The 20,395-nt window shown below is 42.9% G+C and overlaps 1 protein-coding gene across 1 annotated transcript; it reads right to left on the minus strand.

Moving 5' to 3' along the window:
- Positions 1–4,810: 4,810 nt before the first annotated feature.
- tfap2d (transcription factor AP-2 delta (activating enhancer binding protein 2 delta)) lies at positions 4,811–18,530 on the minus strand (the record flags this gene model as incomplete). The annotated part of the gene is made up of 8 exons (XM_079290425.1): positions 4,811–5,027; positions 6,176–6,289; positions 7,063–7,204; positions 7,317–7,435; positions 9,026–9,191; positions 14,232–14,292; positions 17,286–17,804; positions 18,492–18,530. The coding sequence occupies 8 exons, from the start codon at positions 18,528–18,530 to the stop codon at positions 4,811–4,813; spliced, it is 1,377 nt and encodes a 458-aa protein (XP_079146551.1).
- Between the last annotated feature and the right edge of the window lie 1,865 nt (positions 18,531–20,395).

Consider the following 20,395-nt stretch of genomic DNA (forward strand, 5'->3'; position numbering starts at 1 on the left):
ATGGCTGGTCAGTTTATGTTGAAGTTTGCTACGTTACTGTTTTAACTGGGAAGCAATGGAGGGTTTAGTGTGATTTATTCCGTATTTAAATCACTTATTTTGCCAATGGGTTATGCAATTGGATTGTAGAAATTTAGATTGTAAGAATAGTTACTTTAATGTCTTATTTTTCTGATCGTTTTATATTGTTTGAAGTAATACATTCAGCATTTGGTTCTGGTTTTTATGTGTTTGTGATGTATTTTAAGCTCATGTGGTTTTATGCAAATCTTCATTTATTAATGCACCTTTTGTTACACATTTGTTAACGTCTTAGGATGTTAATTCCGCCTATAAGTTCATCAGGATCCTATTTCTAACCCTAAATCCAGTCTAAACGGTGTCACGCTGTGCTAGAGTTATGCAGCTGCAGTTCTGGCTGGTGGCCACTAGGTCGCACTAGAACACCACGAAAAAAGAGAGAGATGAAAGCCAAGAACGTGGAGACACGAGCTCAGCATTGATTTGATAGTTTGGAATAGTTTCACCAAAAATCTTTTATTGAGAGTAATGGGTGATGGGATGACTCAAAGAAAATCCAGCAGAAAATATTTGTAAAAATGATCAAATAAAAAAAATGTTGAAATTTAAAATAGGCCTTTTTTCACAGCAGACAATTTGACACGTCACAGCAGGAAGACCACAGGTGTAAATAATAAAATAAACGATGGCTGACTTCCGTTTCAGGGTCCTGCTGTTGTGCGTGCTGGCTCTTTAACCAAACTCACTTGAATAGAACAGAACCATCGTTAATGTAATTAGTAACACCTGTGCTTTTCCTTTTCCTCCTCGTCAAAAATGCTTGCTGTGAAAAGGGCTGGCTAGTAGACATTTACAGACTTCCTCCAATACGACAGAGGGAAACACAATCGACAGGTTTTTAATCAGTGTGTCAACGTCGGCTGTTTTAAGAGGAAGAGGAGATACAATGACTCAGTCTTAGCTGAGCATTCAACAACAAAATAGCAGCGTTGCGTCTTTGAAGCCTATAAGATAAGACTTGTATTCACACCAATACCTCAACCAAACTCCATCAGCATTAAATATCACTGTGGCTTCCACATCCAATTCCTTCTCAGGATCCAACAGATGGAAGCAGCAGAGGTTGCTAATCACTAAAGGGAGAATAGGGTGTTCCTGTAGCAGCTGTAGTAGTCGTAGTATAGCTCATGTGGATGTGTGGGTTGACGGGGAGTGATGGGGACAGTCGGGACGGCAGCTGAGCAGAAGAAGGCCTTGAATGTTCCTGGGACTGAACGGGGATCAGGACAGAGGAGGAAGAGGTGTTAGCAGAGAAGCAGGGGAGAAGCAGGGTTACAGCTTCAGAGGAGAGAGACTGGAGAGACGGGGCTTAGAAGTTGGCAGAGTTTGGTATATTCGTGACCGTGGGGCTCAGTCAGCAGGAGTTATAGTCCCTCTGAGACCTCAGACTGTTCAATCCACTTCTACACAAATGGCAGAATTCGTTGCGTGCATCTCTGGGTTGAAGATGTGCATTTTCTAGCTTTAGTGTGTTCTGGATGTTAAAACTTACTTCCATGTGAAGAGAACATCAGCACTGCACTATAATGATGCACACATTTAATTAGACCCATCACAAATATTGCACACTGAAGGCTGAATAGGAGAACGTTGCACTCTTAACGCAGTGATAACAGAGCGCCGCATTGTAATGCATCGACCGCCCCGTCACATTATGCTGATGTCAAACTTCTGATTCATTCTTGTCCGTTTGTCAATTTACAGAAACTCAAGCAGAGGCGATGCATCGATTTCATTTTCCGGCTCGTTTCGATCAAGCTGCTTATTATTTTGATGCCGGGGTCAACGGAGACGTCTTTCACAGGGATTACATGTTTAATATCCAGTAATGACAAACAAAAGTGTGATTAAGTTACTTCTCTGAGTGGTGTGTTTGCATATGTGCAGCCCTGTGTGTGTGTGTGTGTGTGTGTGTGTGTGTTGTGTACACAGTATGTATGTTCATGCTTATTTGTTGTTGCTGGTTCCCTCCAGTGAGATGCAGCAACCATCAAAGAGCCAATTTAGAGAGCTGCTTTTGCTTCACACACATCACTCTGTTACATCTTCACTCACAGCCATACAGTTTGATTATATATGAGGCTGAATCTTCCACATCAGCCACCGATTGAAGTTCGGATCTGCCTATACGTGTGTATTATTCTGTAGCCTAGCAACTGCCAGACAAAAAGCCCAGAACTGAACTCAACATTTCCTTTCGTAGACCCCCCAAAAAAGTTTTACATCGTATTGGACTTCCTGTCGTTACAGACTGTAGACATTTCGATCAACCTCCTGGCTCCATTTTCTTCAATGTGGCTTCATGAAGTGTTTCCAGACCTGCAGCGAGGTCAGGTGCAATAGGTGTTGGATATTAAGATGAAGTTTGATTTGAAGAGATGATTTTGGATGAAAATGCTCTGAGGAGTAAAACGATGAGAGGCCGCTCCTCTGCTCCTTGTAGAAGAACCTGAATGTGATAAAGAAACACCAAGTTGGAAAGGAAAGTGGTTTTAACTGTTGCAGATTAGCTTTGATCCCTTATGTTTTGTTATTACATTGGCTAGAAGCATTGTTCAGAGTGAATTAAAAGATGCACTGCAAGTAGTTGTACTCTTGTGCAATAATGCATTGCTATAGAAACAAAAAACTAAACCCCTGTTATTTACCATTTTGCCATCATGCATTCTTTTTGCCATTTTGAAATGCATTATCAATGGTGCAGCTTTGTCCCAGCGTCGTAAAACATTGACTGCGTGTGTGTGTGTGTGTGTGTGTGTGTGTGTGTGTGTGTGTGTGTGTGTGTGTGTGTGTGAGATAACACCATCTGTCATAAACCGGCCCAGACAATAACAGCATAGAGTGGGAATGCACTGGCATTCTGCACCCATGTCACCTCCTCCCTTTATATCCTCGTCTCTACAGCTATTACTTCTCCACCTGGGGCTCCGACTTGCATTGATTCAGGCTGACAAACCGGCGCAGGCATCACTGTAAATGCATCCTGTCTGATTATGTATTGTGGTGTTACGCAGTGAACGTGACCTCCTTTTAAATGACTCGAATAATAAAGAGTCAACAGAACCCACAGAGCCCGGATGGAGACGCCAGCAGGCAGCTGCTGCTCTCTCTGTTTTATCATTACATTTTTTTTTTCACAAGCAGAAAACCTGACAGAAGTCGCTCAAACTGGAAGAAAACACACAGATGCCGGCACACACAAAGGAGGCTTTTGAACTATTGTGCAGGTAGAGCCTTTTCCCACAACATTAGAGAGGAACTCTGACTTTTTTATAATTTGAAGGCCGTGAACTCATATGGATGATTCACACTCGCTAGCTTTGATACTGCCTCTTTTGAGTCTCTGCTTGCTCTTTTTGCCACCTTCTATGTTTACACATGGTGTGTGTGTGTGTGTGTGTGTAGCACATCATGAAACTAGAGTAAATAGTAGAACACGTAGCAACTGTCTTTATTGAACACCAGCATTGTTAGAAGGTAGGGATTTAACATATATATAGTTGAAAGCCTACAAGAAAAGTAATTTAAATATTTATATATATCTTTACAAATGTTCATGGGCGACTCAGAGAACTTGTGTCGGCTAAACTTGCGATCTGGGGAGTGTACAAAGATAGACATGCACAGGGATGAGTTAACGACGGCAACCGCAAAGTCACCTTTTACAAAATGGCTGAGGTGGACCCCTCTCTCTCTCTCTCTCTCTCTCTCTCTCTCTCTCTCTCTCTCTCTCTCTCTCTCTCTCTCTCTCTCTCTCTCTCTCTCTCTCTCTCTCTTCCACACACAGTCACACACACTCACACATTCACAGACCACAGCCTATAGCCCAGGCAGTGGTGTCAGTCTCACATCCAGAAACAGTGTCATTTTCTCTGTTGCCCACATGGTAAACACACTGGTTGCTATGGCACTGATTGTACGGTGTAAATATTAAAATACGTCTGCTTGGGGGAAGGGGGGTTCAAGTGCTCTCTCAGGAACAGGTGTGTGTGTGTGTGTGTGTGTGTGTGTGTGTGTGTGTGTGTGTGTACAAGGGCTTGGGTCAGGGTGTTTGTAATTTGATCTATTGAAGATGTTTAGAAAGTGAGATCATTGAAATTTAGTCGACTGAGAGTTTTAACAAAACTAGAACTTTGCGTGGCAATGACAGAGATTACTCTTAATAATTTCTTCCTTCAGAGGACAAAAAAAAGTGTTTCATATTCGTGTTTGTTGCAGAAAATTCATACCTGAATTAGCTGGATTGAAATCAAATCGCCCAAAGCCCTTGAAATGTGTGTGTGATGTGTGTGTGATGTGTGTTATGTTGTATCGGCAGATACCACCCCTGGAAAACTGTGATGTCAGCGTGTCCATGTTTACTTCCTGTTTTCAGAATCAACAAATAAACAAATAAAAGTCTTGGATGAGTCACATCCGTCTCCATGGTGAGGCTTCTCCTTGTCATGACAGATAAACACACACACACACACACACACACACACACACACACACACCTAAACAGGATGTGTTCACTCAAACGTCAGGACGTCTTGTTTGGGACGTTTCAGGTTAGAGTTACATTTCAACATAAGATAAATAAATAACAATAAATATGAATTGTCCCAAAGAAGAGTAATGCATGGGAGTTAACAAATCCTTGCTGAGAGTCTACACACACACACACACACACACACACTCTCTCTCCTAAATGCAGCGCTCCAAGGCACGGGGACCGGGTGGGTGTGGGCTACTCAGTCTTTTCTGTTTTCCCGTCTTTGCTCTGGGGCTCGGATGTTTTCCGGAGCTGCGTCTTTTCTGAGCTGCTGTTGATCTGTTGGTCGGTGGGTCCGCCCGTTTTCCCGCTCGAGTTTTTGTCCAGGTAGTTGAGCATCTCACTCAGCACCGTCTGGAAGGTGCTGAGAGCTGCGCAGACCGCCGGCGTGCCGAATCCGTGAGTGATCAGACTGTTAGGGAGGGGAGGCAGAAGCCACCATCAGAACAATGACAAACCTTTGTTTCATTCAAAAGAAGAAATAAATCAGAGGTACAGTTTGGGTTTGTAAGGTTTACTGAAGTTGAGCAGATTTCTTTGTCTCTCCTCAACTTGTTCACTTTCCTCTCCCTGCATTAAGAGCTTCTAATCCCCCTAAAAGAGTGTCTACAGCAGAGTTTAAATGTCCTCTTACCCTCTAAATGCTGTTTCCACCCTGCTTCTATTACAATGGACAGGGAAACACTGAATGCTACAGCTGTTTTAGCAATTTCTACTCTGACTATAGTCAGGTTTAAACATCGATGCATTGATTGGTTGATTGACATAAAAACGACTGACAGCTATTTCGATAATCGATTTTTCATTATTATTTTAGACAAAAATGCTGAATATTTCCTCGTTGTACCTTCTAAGCTGTGAGTATTTGCTGCTTTTCTTTGTTTGATGTGATAGTAAACTGAATATTTTAGGTGTTCATAGGACAAAACAAGACATTTAAAGACTTTTTCGATGGACATTTTTCCATATAATAACCCAGAAATAATCCTTACTTGCTGCCCTAATACAGATTATATTGTACATGGCTTCAACACATACAGTAGCTGTGTTTGTCCCCAATGTAAAAGCACCACAAGATTGAATAGCAATAGAGGGTATATGAGGTTAGAAAAAAGATAAATAGCCATGCAATTGTTTTTAAGAATTGGGTTTCCATTGTGGTACTGGTTTGTCCGCCTTGTCAGATCCTTTCTTCCAGAGCTAAATGTCAGGTCGCTCTTCAATCTGTCATAGCTGTATTTCTACAACCGTCTTGTTTTTCTGCCCAGCGCCCTACACTGCATCTCCCTTTGGAGGTTTGATAAAACTGTGTATATTCTGCGACGGATGACCCCATAGATGTGACATTTCTGCTAACAAGCCGCCGTTCCCCTCCTCCTCTGTAATTTGTGCCAAACGACAAACTGCACAGCTGCATGTTTTGAAAATGGCAAAGCGGTCAGAGCCAAAACGGAGGGAAGCCGGGCTCCGTTAACAACTGTTTGCACTCAGTATTGACTCCATTATTTAAAAAAGAAGAAGAAAAAAAGTCCATTACTTCTGTGGGAAAGCATGTGTTACCTGAAGTGTGTGAGGTGTCTCTGGATGTCCATGTCAAGGATCGGGGTCGGTCTGGAGGAGCCCAGAGGAGAGCGGTCTTGGCTCAATAAGTCCTGGAACTCCTTACAGATTTGCCTGATGGACAGATGGAGGGAGGGAATGAGGGTTGACCATCTGTCTCCAACACAACCGTTACAATTTGTCTTTTTTAGGTTTTTCCCCCCTCCTTGCACCCATCCTCATCATTTTCATCAAATCCCACCCAGCAAACAATTGAAGAAACACCACATGCAGGAGCGAGACAAGTTCCATGTCAAGCAAAAAACACCGAAAATTCTGCAAGCGTGGAGTCAAAGTTGGTTTTTCAGCATCGGTCTAGGCTGTCTTTTGGGATCAAACTTGAGAAGAAAGAGTGGGAGCCTCAGCACATCCAGTCCTCAGTGTGCAGTAGTGCTAGTAATAATGTACTGTAAATGCTGCTCATACTGTTATACAAACACAAGTACTATTGTGATTACAATATCTTTAAATTCAAATACAGATACTCTGTGCATGAACAGGGTAGTTGGGATCAGGAGGGAACACCCTCTCCCTGCTGTGCATGGCGGTTATTTTTTCATATACTGTCCTTCTTGTTCACCAAACCTTCTCTAAACCTTGATTACATTTTCTCTATTGTCTGACTCTCACATAGCCAATGAAACCACTAGATTTCTTGTGGTTTAACATGTTGGTTCAAGCACTTTTTTATAAATGTTTTCCCTCAAGATAGGCGGTTAGTAGTAGCGTGACTATAAAGTGGCTGTAAATGAGAAAATAAGGTGCTAAGTGAAAGAAAAATTGGTTCTAAAATGATCCATTTTTCTTGACCTGTGTTGTTTTATTTGTGTGTGTGAACGCATTCTCACTTTGTAGCCAGGACCATTTTCTTGCGTGGGCTGGTTTCTTTCGGCTCGCTGTGCTGCCTCGCCAAATGTTCCCCCACTGCCTTGCTGGGGAACTCTGTCTCGCAGGTGTAGCCGAAGTCCCTCGCCAGGTGGAGCGCCTCACCTGAGCACGCAACCAGGGGAAAGACCTGATGAAACGAGCGCTACGAGGATGGAATGCCTACAACTGGAATATATCTGAAGGTATATGACCTTCTCGGACAACAGTCCCTTACCTTCCACCAGGGAGGTGAGCAGTGTGACGTTGGCAGCTTTCCTCCGTCCTGCCGGCAGGTTGAGGCCTAGGCGGTCTAACTTCTCCCGAAGACACCGGCCTCCGTTCTTAGACTTCGCTCTGCGGAAAAGTTAAACAGCTTCTTAAGTCACGTCTTCCACATCATCACACTATGTCATTGTATAAGACACGAAATGTCATCATCTTCATCATTCATCGCCCGATCTTTAATATTGAACCAAAATACAAATAAAACCATCTGGCCTCCTTCTTCTACAAAACAACGTGTGCTTAATTGAGTCTTGAAAGTACGAATGGAAGAATATAGATTTGCTTTGATTTGCCAAAGGCGTGAAATTAAGCATAGAATCAAAGAGTATACAATTAAAACATGTCAACTCGTAATATATTAAATATGCTTTCTTGACGCATAGATATGGTTGCATGTCCCCTCGAGTTTCGTCTGTCATTGTTTGAGCATTTCTCTCTTTCCGTTTTGGACAGCAGAGGAACAATGGTCCCTGTCATTCCTTCTTCTTTTCATGTGAGATTTTAAAACCATCCGTGGTTACTTTCTATTCTTATTCCAATTACGCTCCCAAAAGATCCTTTTGGGATATTTTGATTGAAATTACTGAGGGTTTTCATTCTGGAAAAAAAGTGCCTTCACACTTTCACTTGAGATGAACTTCTGAACACTGATTGTGATTTTGTTGTCATCTGTGAGAATAATATCCGTATGTGATTTGTTCTACTCCAGATGAGGATCAACACCTCTATTTGCACGTGTTTTTAATATTATTTTTTACTTTGTTGATGCCTCATCTTGTAGGACTGGCCATATTCTCTCTCCTCTTCCTCCCTTCCCTTTCGCTCCGCCTCATCAATAATACAGCGCTGGCATCTCTTGCTTTCCTCTGGTTCCTCTGATCCTGGCATTCTTTGGCCCGGGTCTTGCCTCCCTCTGGCTCCCTGGGCATGGCGGCGCGTGCAGCCCCGGCCCTCGTTCGCCTACAATAGTCTTTGTGGGCGCTGCTGTATATCCTCTGTTTCATCTGAGGGCTACAAAGAATCAGGCAGCGCTCTCCAATGTTCACCAGCCAGATTTACGCTTTAAAAAAAACGTGTTCTCAAGCTCAAAAATCCATCTCTGTCACACTCTATACTTCAATTTTAATTTGTTACAGGATATATAGGGGGTGGACAAAATAAAGGAAACGTTTTTTGATGATCTAATACAATCCAAAAGAACAGCCCCGCAGTCCGAGTTGCTGATTTATGAGGCTATAGATTTTGTGTTGTTGAATTGTTTTACCTCCCTTTCACCACTGCACTGAAACAACCCAGCTGCTGCAAGATGAACTACATATTTTTGCAGTTTTGTGTCCTATATAAATACTTTTTTCCATCAAACAATCAAGACATAAGGATCGTGAATCAGTGGATGTATTAGGAGAAACTTTAGGTCTGAGAAGACTGCTAATGGAGTTACTATAAACATTTTCTTCAACGCTGTCAGCAACTAAAGTTCTCTGCAACAACAAGACGCGTTGGTTCTATAACGAGCCAACATGTACCATGTCAGCAGTAACAACTCAACCAAAAGAGTAAGTCAACAAATCAGTGCACCCTCTTGAATCGTCTACATTTAGATCCATTGGAGAACCCTTGTCCTGCACCGCCATGCACCCTGTGTGTGTTTGTACTGACCTGCGCAGTATGCCGCCCAGTAGGGAGGCGTTGAGGCACTCTGGTGGGGACAGTCTTCTTTTCACCTCGGCGATGGTGACTTTGTACTTGGAGGTGGAGCTGAGCAGCGACAGTCGGCCCGGTACCGAGCAGAACAGATCTGTGGGATTCACCACGCATGTCCCCCCTGCACACAAACACAGCACACTTGTTACAACAGCTGGCCCAAAAAAAATGGTTGTTGTTGTGCGCTGATTACTGGTTACGGTTGTGTGCTCACTCATCAAACTTGATATTTTTATATTAAGCGCCTTAGATTTGTCACACTCAGTTCTGTTTACACAAATTAAAGATGAAGTGTGATCTGATTTCTGTCGCTAAAAACACACAGATCCCCAAAATGTCACCTTTTCTTGAACTAAGAATAACAGCCCCCACCCCCCCCACCCTTTTTATTTTTTACCAAATAATTTTTAAACAAAGTGTGTCATAGAACAGTAAATAACCAGTTCCCGGTCTGCTTTGGTGGTTGGCATGGAGCTGTGCTGTGAGCATAACTGGCTGTGTGTCATTTGAACAAACAAACACTGTGTTTCAAGTCATATAGGAGTGAATGCATAATTGGCAAAGTATTTCTCTAATGATGCTGTGTGTCAACAGACGAACCAACATGACGCTGAAATAATGCAGCGCAACCACGGAACCACCGAGACAAAGAAGTGTGGAGAAATCCAGCAGATTTCAAACATTTTGCTACTTTAAGTTGGATGAACGCTTATTATAGATTAATGGAGAATTGTACTTTGTATCTATTGTACTTCTGTGTACTTCTGCAGGGTCTAATGATGGCTCACAACATCATTTAACAGGAATGCTGACCCACCGTTTGGCACAATTTACAGTGTATTGATAATTGTTTGTTTTGACAGCACACTGATGATAATACAACAAACATTTGTGTTATTTTGGGAAAGCCCCTATGTGGCCACAAGCTTGCATATTTAAGGGGGTTAGGTGGTTAGGAACAACCTTCTCTGCTTAATAATGATTTAAAAGTACATCAGAATAAAGATAATATGTGAACAACCAAGATCTACTTCTTCTGGATGTTCAGTTCCACTGATTTGAACATGCACACAGGACATTAACCCAAACTTCTCTCAGCGCACTACCTGCCTCAACACGTATATAACAGCGGTTATAATCTGAAGATTTACAGTTGAACATTTATTTTCCAATTTGATGAGATACTGATCAGTAACGTGTCAACAAAACAAGGATATTCAGTAAAGATAAAACATATTAACAACACTAATAATACTGATAATAATCAGCCTTGTGACATCCAGACAAGAAGCAAAACACAGTGCGAAGCCAAAAGCACTGACGAATATTATGGGGCCTCCTTTAATCTGAGGGATATCTCATTTTGTAATGAATTCTGCAAGTGATGAGAGGATGTATATTATTTTTTTTCACTTCAAAAGCCTTTTCCTTTATTATTGGTGTGGGTGCTTTCAGGTCTGTACCGAATGTGTCCAATAAAAATCTATTTAGACCTTGAAAAGCCTTGACTCATAGAAAATACATGTACATTATATTCCGACAGGGAACTAATGCATACAAGTATAAATGGTACTATTCACAGTGAATGGAAATGTTAGTATTGTTAAAAAGTCTGTACAGGAAAAATGTTCAACATACTGTAACTTACTACTTTCCACGTGTCTTACAACACCAAAATCCTTTAGAAAACTTAAAAATGTGTTTATATTTACTACTTTTCTTTTGTCCTTCACACATATTAAGGATGCAGCCTATTTTGATATCTTACACATCATCAAAGATCTTAGAAATCCACCCAGCTTTGTGACGATACATTTTTCAGATAATCCAATGGATCAGTGATGGAGTATGTATTTTAAGATGTCGGATAATTATTTCAAAGAGCAAATAATCATTTAGTTTATATGAAACAAATTTAATGTTCTTTTTTCCCTGGAAGTCTGGTACATCATTCTTCACGGTGCAGCTGACATAATATATCTTGAAATATTATTTTTTTAATCAAAACTTAATCCAGAAAAGATTGTGTCGTAAATACACTCAGTCCATAAAAATACATAGGATCAAGTATCTCCAATCACCACTGGTGAGATCAATGTGTTTTGCTTTGCACTTCAGCTTTGCACGATAGTTAAACATGACATTTTTCAGGATGTACATATATTTATATTCCAGCTCAATATTTGACTGTAAGACAAGTCTGCTGTAATCTTTCATGAGAATTTCCATAATCACCTTCCACCAAGCTGATCTCATTGTGTACCCCTGGATGTGTGCGTTGTGAGGGCTCGTTCACATCATTAATTGCGTCTGAATCAGTGTTGCTGCATCCTCCTGGAATACATCGACTGCTCTGAGCAGGCCTGTTATTATGAAACTTTCACTATAAGGTCCCAAGCAGCTGAAACGCAAGGTTTCTGTCTGATGTACTGTAGGCTATATTCTATTATTCATCTGGCTCATTGTCAAATCCAACAGCAGGGCGTGTCGCTTTGTTATTAGGTCGTGCTGGATATGATGGAATGAAGAAAAAGGATGCCATTTAGGCCGGGCAGAACAACGCTGCAGGCGAAGGTTGCCCCGCACACGCCAATCTTTTTGGGGGCAATGTGGACAATTTGGCCACCGACTATACGCCTTAAATATATGAGCAACTGTAGCCTCTATATTTGCTCTAAGAATCCATTATTCACAACAGCAGACATGTGTTAGTTCCCTATCATTTCCATCCATCTGGCCGCAGGAAGGAAGCTTAAAAACGTGTCAGCCAGCTTCAGCACCGCGCACAGCGGATTTCCACCTTTCATTTCAGCACCTGGACAGCGACCTCGTGCCCACGGCGCAACTGTGACATCATAATGGTGTGGTAGCAAAAGCCTGTTGTAGTCCGGGCTACTCCGGCGGGCAGCACTTTGTGCGAGGCAGGATGGGACTTGTATTTCACTCAGACTGTCAAAAAATGGACGATTGCAGGTCGAGGGAATCCATTGATGCTATATTGGTTAAGGAACTCCTGTGTGTGTGCGTGTGCGTGTGTGCGCGCGCGCGTGTGTGTATGTGTGTGTGTGTGTGTGCGTGTGTGTGAAGTCCGGCTCGTCTGCGTCTGTATGTGACACAAACACTGCAGACCTGTCTGTCAGACTCACGCGCTCTGACAGGGGCGCGCGTCTCTGAAAGCCGCGGGTTCACATCATATTAATTCCCCTAAAAATGTTTTGATTCAAAGTAGTTTGTATTTTATGTTGCCAAGGGCAATCGAAAAAGAGCTATTGCCGGTAGTGCAGTCAGTGGAGCGCGCGGGCCCAGAGGCGATAACGGTATTTAAGCAACGGAGAGTAGCCTCGGGCTGCGGCGCGAGCGGCGGGCGGGATCACACGCGGAATCAAGCGCCTTTTACGAGTTTGCCACGAAAATTAAAGAAAAAGAGACACGGGCCAAATGTCATTCTCCTCATATTTTAACAACAATGTTTACAGCTCAAATAAAAGCCCGCCAATGTCTTGACAGAATAGAGAAGGGGGCGCGTGCACGGGGCTACAGTGGCGGGTGCGCGCGTCTGACAGATCAGCTTGATCTTGAGAGGCTTGCTGTTATAAGAGCTCCACTGGAAAGGGGGATCGCAGGGTAATTAAAAACACAGACGACTCCTCCTAAGTAGGATCCGCGTTTCTTGAGTGATTTTCTTTTGAAAAAGGTTATGTGAATATTCATGCCGCCAAAGCCCCAGTCAGAAAGAACAACATTAATATGATCTCGGCTGAATCCGGGGCCCCGCTCGGCATTAGCATATCAAAGCGTCCGCCCGAGGCGAGAGAAACTATCGATACGGGAGCGGGAGGTAAAGCAAAGATTATTGGTTGTGATGGTTGCAGCGGCTGAGCTCAGGGCCAAATACGGCGCACCATTAACCGAAAGTGATAGCGAAGGGATTCCCGCGTCAATCCGAGAGAAAAGCCCCAACACATCGGCAGAGCTGATGAACAATTAAACCCGAGACACAGCCATCCTGTCTGTATGGAAAAAAATGAATAAAAGAAAAAAAACCCAGACTCGTGAGGAAAGTGGCTGATCATATGTTGATGTCCGAGAGCCCACTTCCACATTTGACACCTGAAGTGAAACTGAGCCGCCTTCACCTTAAAGGCGATGCTACTGTCTCTGATTAAACAAAAAACAAGTCACTGCACCAGCGAGATTGAATTATTCCTATCTGGGATACACATAACAGTTCATAGATAAACACAACACCAACAAACGCGTAATACTGAGCAGCTTAATGGACATTATATCCTCCATTGTTCCAAGTCGTTTTCCAAAATATATTAACGATATTTTATGTTTTGTCAAACTGAATTGGATTAATTTATTGACAATATATACATTACAGACCTATACTTTAATTTGCAGATGATTCGTTTGTTTAATTAAGCCCCACAGCCTTTAGTGTTTTTTTTGTCTGCAAAATTACGCATTTATAGAGGCGATACGAAAAAATAAAAGTTGTAACATAAATATTCCTTGAATCAGTGTTTGCTATATAATTGTATTACAGGCGAGAGATAATATCTGGATAGCAATGTTGGGGAATTATGATGAATTTGTGATGTTAAAATAAGCATGAATATAGTATAATAGTGTTTATTTAATGAAACAAAAAGCAAGCCGCCAGTCTTCACTGTTAAAATGTAGCCCACAGGTTTGACTTCAAACACCAAGTGTCTGTTGTAACTATAATATATCAAATTCACATCTGAACGGTTATACACTATCAAACCAGTGCCATGCTAATTTATGACTTTATTGACATTTTTATTTCCTAGAAAGAACAACTGGCAAAGACAGAGGGACTGGTAAAAAAAACAACAACCCCGGTAGGTGTTGAGTGACAGTCCATTTCATACTGGAAATGGGAAGCACCGTCTCTGCCCGTGTACAGTGTGTTAGTGTTTAAATAGGCGACGAGACGGGGCCCCGCTCCTATTGTAACATGTTGACAGCAGACAAGAGAGCAGCGTTCCGCCCTGTTTGTCTGTCTGCTCGCTGAGCGTTCACGGCCCTCCGGTGCAACAGAGAGAGAGAGAGAGAGAGAGAGAGAGAGAGAGAGAGAGAGAGAGAGAGAGAGAGAGAGAGAGAGAGCGAGAGAATGAACGGGGGCCCTTACCTCTCCGGATGACGCCCCCTTGGCCGTTCAGCACGAGCCCACACTGCGCTTCCACGGAGCCCTGTGGAGACACGCGCTCATTAGCACGAGCAGGCATGGTGAAATCACTTCACCCAGATTTTACACATGCTGCAGCACAGTTTACCCGCGCTGTCAGGAACACCTGGAATAAATGACGCTTCTTTTCTTTTCTGGGAGCTTTACTTTATGGACATCCATTTACCATCACACAGAAAACATTCTCTTAGAATACGTCTTAGAAATGAAACTAAGACCATAATAATGCAATGCAAAACAAACCCTCTATATGTAAACATACATTGTATGACACTGTTGCTGATCTGGAGCACTCCATGTTACTAAATGTGTTTTTAGGCACCATGCATGTGTCCTGTAAATCCTATAGATTAGTGGACCCTTACCATTTCATTTGTGTCCACTGACTGATTAATTGACCCAATGTGCTTTATCTTAAATGATTGAATAAGCAACATTTTTGTGGAGCAGAATACATTTTTATTTGATTTAGTACAACCGTATTATATGACCCCTGAGATGTACTTGGCGGACCCTTTGGGGGTCTTCACATATAGGACCAAAGGCCACCGTAAGGTTTTGCAATAATAAGTTAAACACCATACATTTAGCTTCTGACCAGCAGTCTGAACAACATTCTAGTGGTGGAAGCCTTTTTGCTAGAAAGTGTATACGTCACTCAGCAGTCTTTGAGTACAAATTGAGGGCACATTAAAATAAAGGATGCAGCTCACGGCTCACCCAGAAACGAGCTTAATTTGAAAGGCTCCAGGCTATAAACGCGAGGACAGCACAGCTCGTCCAGACTGACAAATGAGCACAAGTGTCCAGAGTTTGTTGAAAGCCACCAACCTGTTGGGGAATCACTCTGCACAACACACACAAACACACACACACCCACACACAAACACGCAGCCTATATGGCCTATATGCATGGAACCTGTTACCGCCGCCATTTTGGTCCATATCAGACTCGCGTGCTATCTACAATGTCATCACGAAAAGGAGAACACGCGCTTTTTATTCAGAAAAACTCTTAATCCCCCGTGCGAGCCTCGAGGCCTGGCCCACGCAGAAACCCCGATTAAAATAAACTGGGAGAAAGGAGCGTGTTGTAGTTCTTTCTTAACCAGCTCCTGCTCTGTTTCTTTTCTTCTATTCCGAAGCTAAAGTGATTATAAAATCAATATACAAAACGCAGAGGTCTTGCATGAATTAGCTTAGTGACGGGGGAAAGGTGTGGCAGCTGCTTTTGTTCAGCATGAAAATCTCTTTAACGCGCTCAAAGATGCGACCGGGCTGCACGAGACCATAGGCGCATCTGTTCCGTTCATACATCCGCCGCGTGCAAGCTCAGGTTCACGGGCCGTTTCTTTCTTTTTCTCAATAGAGGGTCAAACCTGTGCTCTTTTCAAGTGCCAGCAGCTTAAGATAAATATCGTATTTGCCTTAACAATGATCCACGATGAGCCTTTGGGTTTGAAAAATTATATAAAATAAAATAGAATAAAATAGAATCAAAAATAATAAGGCAACATCACATACTATAATTTAGTAGTTTTAGACTATACTGTAATGCAACAATACATAAATTTAATATTGTTGTAATTATCACCGAATTCAAATGAATAGACTCAAACAATCGTATAAAATATTACATGATGACAGAAATAGCAATATAATTAATAAAAACCATGCAAACACAAATTTAATTTCAGAAATAAGCTTCTGTAATATTTAGGTACAGTTCATGTAATATATATATTTTTTCTATTGAATGCATCATCAACCTCAGGCTTTCGGCTGCTGCCACACCCTTTAAACTAAGCAAAACAAATGAATTAAAAGAAAAGTAAAGTAAAATAATTACTGTCATGCAATATAATAACTATAGGCTATTGTTTATCGGCATTACATTAGTATAGTTGTTATTATTATTGATGTTATTTAAACATATAGTGTAAACATTAGGATACTTTCAGCGTATGTAGCGTAGTGACTTCTAACATTGTCGATAAAAGCGACGCTTTTATCGAGCTGAACTTCGAGTGGGTTGGTAAACACTTAACGCGACTGAAATGATGTGTCGCGGTGTTAAATTGTGTTTAACTAGAGACGTGTGTGAAGCAGCTCAGATGTCGCTGCATAAGCAACAAAGTTGATTGACGTTAAGTCGGTAATTGGATAAACGACGGTGCTTTATGGTGCTCGAGCTGGGCATTGTGCCCTGAACCCCCGATCCGTTAATCCGCCCTTTACCGGAGAATAGAGCAACCAGCGGCTTTTCTTTGCCTCAACAGACAGCCGGACACACACACACTCACTCACTCACACACACACTCTCACACAGAAGAACCGTGCGAATCCGTTTTCATCTCGACCATTTCTTTACATCGAAAAGAATTATGTAAAATATGGGTCACGTGTGTTTCTGGGAAAATAAAGGGCGGATTTCACAATAGGATTGTATAGACTGCCAGTCAATTAACCTTTAGAAACAAGGCCTTGCCTTTCAGAGGCACGGCGCCGGGTGGACTTGACATTTACTCAAGCCTGTTGTACAGTCACGTTTGGTGTGGCAACAAAATCACCTCGAGACCGATATCAATATTATTTACTCCTAATAGGACAGCCGGGGTGGCTGGGGATGACCTACAGGCCAAATGTGATGCAGCCTCGTCGGTGTCATAGACAGCAGACAGATGAAGCAGACAGGCAGACAGACAGCTGGCGCTGTCTTTCTGTTCAATATTTTGGAAATGCTGTGTTGCTGGTACAATAGGGGGAAGAAGGGGGGGGGGGGGGGGGGGGGGGGGTTCAATAGTAGGCCGGTGGGGCAGGGATACTGATCCTGGCAGCTAGAGTCTGCATTATGATCATATCTGAATAAACCAGAAACATGAAGCCATAAGTGAAGGTAAAATAAAGGTACAATAAGGTGTTGCATCTGAGGCCCTGAGGTGATGGGACACTGGGAATAAGCGTGGGGGGGAAAAGAGTGATGGAGGCTGCCATTACCTGCAGGTCGTCCGACCCGGACGAAGGGAGACCCAGGCCGGCGGCGGGCATCAGCCTCTGGTCCCCGTGGTGCATGCCGACGCCGTAGGCCTGGGAGCCGTGTGACGTCATCAGCGACAGGTCATGGCGCCGGTAGGCGTCGAGGCAGCCCAGCTCGCGCCGCTGCTGCTCGTCCAGGCAGGAGGACTTGAGGGCCGAGCGCGCATTGTGCAGGTTGATGAAGTCGGCGGGCTCTCCGTGGTGGATCTGCTGGTAGTACTGACCCGAGTGCAGCGAGTTCAGCCCGTAGGCCTCCGGGGCCACGGCTGGGTGGGAGTGCTGGAACTCGTAGTGGAAGGACTGGTGGTGGAGAGGCGTGTACTGGTGGTTGGCCGAGAAGTAGGGCGAGGCGAACTCCGTCCCCGCCGGCGCCGGGTAGCTGAGCGGGGAGGAGGAGGAGTAGGCGACCGAGGAGTTGGCCACGGACTCCAGGCACCCGAGCTGCATGAGACGGTAGCTGTTTGATCCGTCGTGACGTATCTACAAGATAATAAAGAGACGGGGAAATATATGAGCCGTGTCATTTAGCATCAGCCGGGTTGTCCTCTCTCTGCCTCCCAAACACACTCAAAAAACACAACTCACACTCTCAAAGCGGGTTTTTTTTGTTCCCACTTTAAACCACCTGAAGGAGATGTCATTTCCACACGCCCGGGAGGGGAACGAACGCACGGCAACAGGAGCCCTCGGTGTTTTTTTTCACCCTCCCTCCCTTTGGCATGCCTGTCACTCTCCTCGCAGCGTTTTAAAAAGCGTGCTGTTTTATATTATTGTTATTACCGAGCTGCTGGCAAATGTACTGTCCCAGCGCTGTCGCTCATTCTGGATGGGAGGTAAGTAGAGTGAGACACAGCGGAGTGTTCCGCCCTAAAATGTTCTAATCACACTGTTGCCGGCTCACACACGAGCCTCGTTTGCTTCCACACACTAATAAAAAAGCCCCGTTTTTTTTACCGGCAGCTGCAGTGAGATGCCCGACTCTTTCCTCCCTGCATGCATATTATTTTTTATTATCCGTGCGATACAGTATATTCCAGTTCGAGACTTCTTGAGAGCAGATGCTGTCTCGAAATGCCCCCATAACTCAGTTTAAACCAAAGCAATATTTATCCCGCTTCTATTGTAATTTCATAAATTAAAGGATATGTTGAAATAAATAAGCCATACCTCTGCGTCGTGGACAAGTCCGGGGAAGGTCGTTGACATTGTGCTTTCTCCAAAGTAACCCGGTTTTCTTTCCTCCGCTCACTGGCCCGATCGAACAATAATACAAAAATGCCTTAAAATCCTCAAAAAGCGAGAGAAATGGAAAAGTCCCCCCTTGCGCGCTCTCGGAAACGGCAGAAAGCTGGCGGAAAGCGAGCGTCTCCCCTCTGCACGGACGGGGCTGGCTCACGGATTTTGTACTTGCAGGGTATTTCTCGGCTGATGTCGTAGGTCCCTTGGTAATATAGAAGTTTTGAAAATTAAGCATCAGCACTGAGGAATGGGAGGACAATAGACGGAGCGGAGCATCCCAGGAGACAAGGAATAAATATTGTATCTTCGCCTTAATAAGGAACCAAGTGCTTCTTTCAACATTTTCTACGCTTTTTGTGGACATTTTCCTTTTTGACCTGTTTCTATTTTCACATGGTCTTCTGCTCGGTTTCGTCGTGTTATTTATTTTTCTCATTTATTCACACCGGCTATGTCGCTTTTTTTTACAAAAAAATGTACGGATTTTCAACGGAAATGTAAGTTTGCTTTGAAATATTATAAAGCTAATTCTGACAAATATCAGCCGAATAAAACTGGATTTTCGTTTGTTTCTAAAGCAATCTTTTGATTCCTTTAGTCAGCTTCGATACAGATTTTCATTTGGAAACGGGATGTTTTTGATGCTTTATGCATGCCTCCGATGAATTTTCATGATCACTGTTTTAGTGCATTTTTAATATTGTGGTTTATACGGATTAAAAAATGAAACATTCACACATACACATTTTTCAGGAGAGATTCAGTCGATGTAACCACAACGGACTCAATAAGATATTTTCTTTCAGTGAATGTATTAATTAAAATAGCGTTAATTAAAAAACAACACGTCAGTTATTTATTATTATGACTTTGAATGATTATTAAGTGAGTGCATATGTGCTCATGTAAATCGACAACGCTGCTCATTTTTTTCATTGTTTTTGTTATTTTTACTAATGCATAAAAACAGCTTTGATGATTTGTTTTTTCTTTTTATGGGGGAGGGGGTTACTATGCGTGTTGCCTTTGTGAAGAACCGACAGAAGCACGAGACCTTGTCTTCTTTCAAATCAGCATTGCAAGTGCGTGCTTGAATGGAAGAATGGACTGCGCTACTGCTTTTATTATTGCTATTATTTGTATTGCTATTATTAGTGTTGTTGTTCTTGTTGTCATTATTGTTATTATTATATCTGGACACGGCAGATCAGAACTGGGACTATTATTTCGGTCAGTCGGTCATCCTCGTGACCAGTCTCTCTCTCTCTCTCTCTCTCTCCCTCTCTCTCTCTTCCTCTCTTTCTCGCTCTCTCCCTCTCTCTCTGCCTTTCTCCTCGTGCTGTAACTCACCTGACCACGCGCCCTCGGGGTGGTCCTGCCCAGCTGAACGGAGCCGTTGTGGTGTTGTACAGGAAGACGATGGAGGTTTTTTTTGTATGTTAGGCTATTAATTTAAAAGCCTGAATATGCTTTAGAAACAATAAAATAATACAATCAGGTGAAACATCCTCTTCAACACAAACAGGTCAATTATTTTGCTGACGTCTTATAGGATAATAACACAGCATCAAATAGTAACAGGTGTACAGAGCCACGCAGTGAGTAAGGTACAGAGCATATATGATCAGAATGAATATTCAGACAGCAGCCTATTGCTGCCTTGCCCTTAGGCCACCCGGGGAAGCAACAGAGATACAAAACATAAAAAAGCAGAAGCCCAAAGGTTGTGGTCACAGCCTGAAGAGGAGCAAAGGGAAATAAAGGAGAGGGGAGGAGAGGAAACTGAAGGAGGAGAGAGAAGAGTCTTTCAGATTTCCTGCCATTCAAAACAA

The sequence above is a fragment of the Melanostigma gelatinosum genome (genome assembly GCF_949748355.1).
Source record: "Melanostigma gelatinosum genome assembly, chromosome: 19".
NCBI classification, from domain to species: domain Eukaryota; kingdom Metazoa; phylum Chordata; class Actinopteri; order Perciformes; family Zoarcidae; genus Melanostigma; species Melanostigma gelatinosum.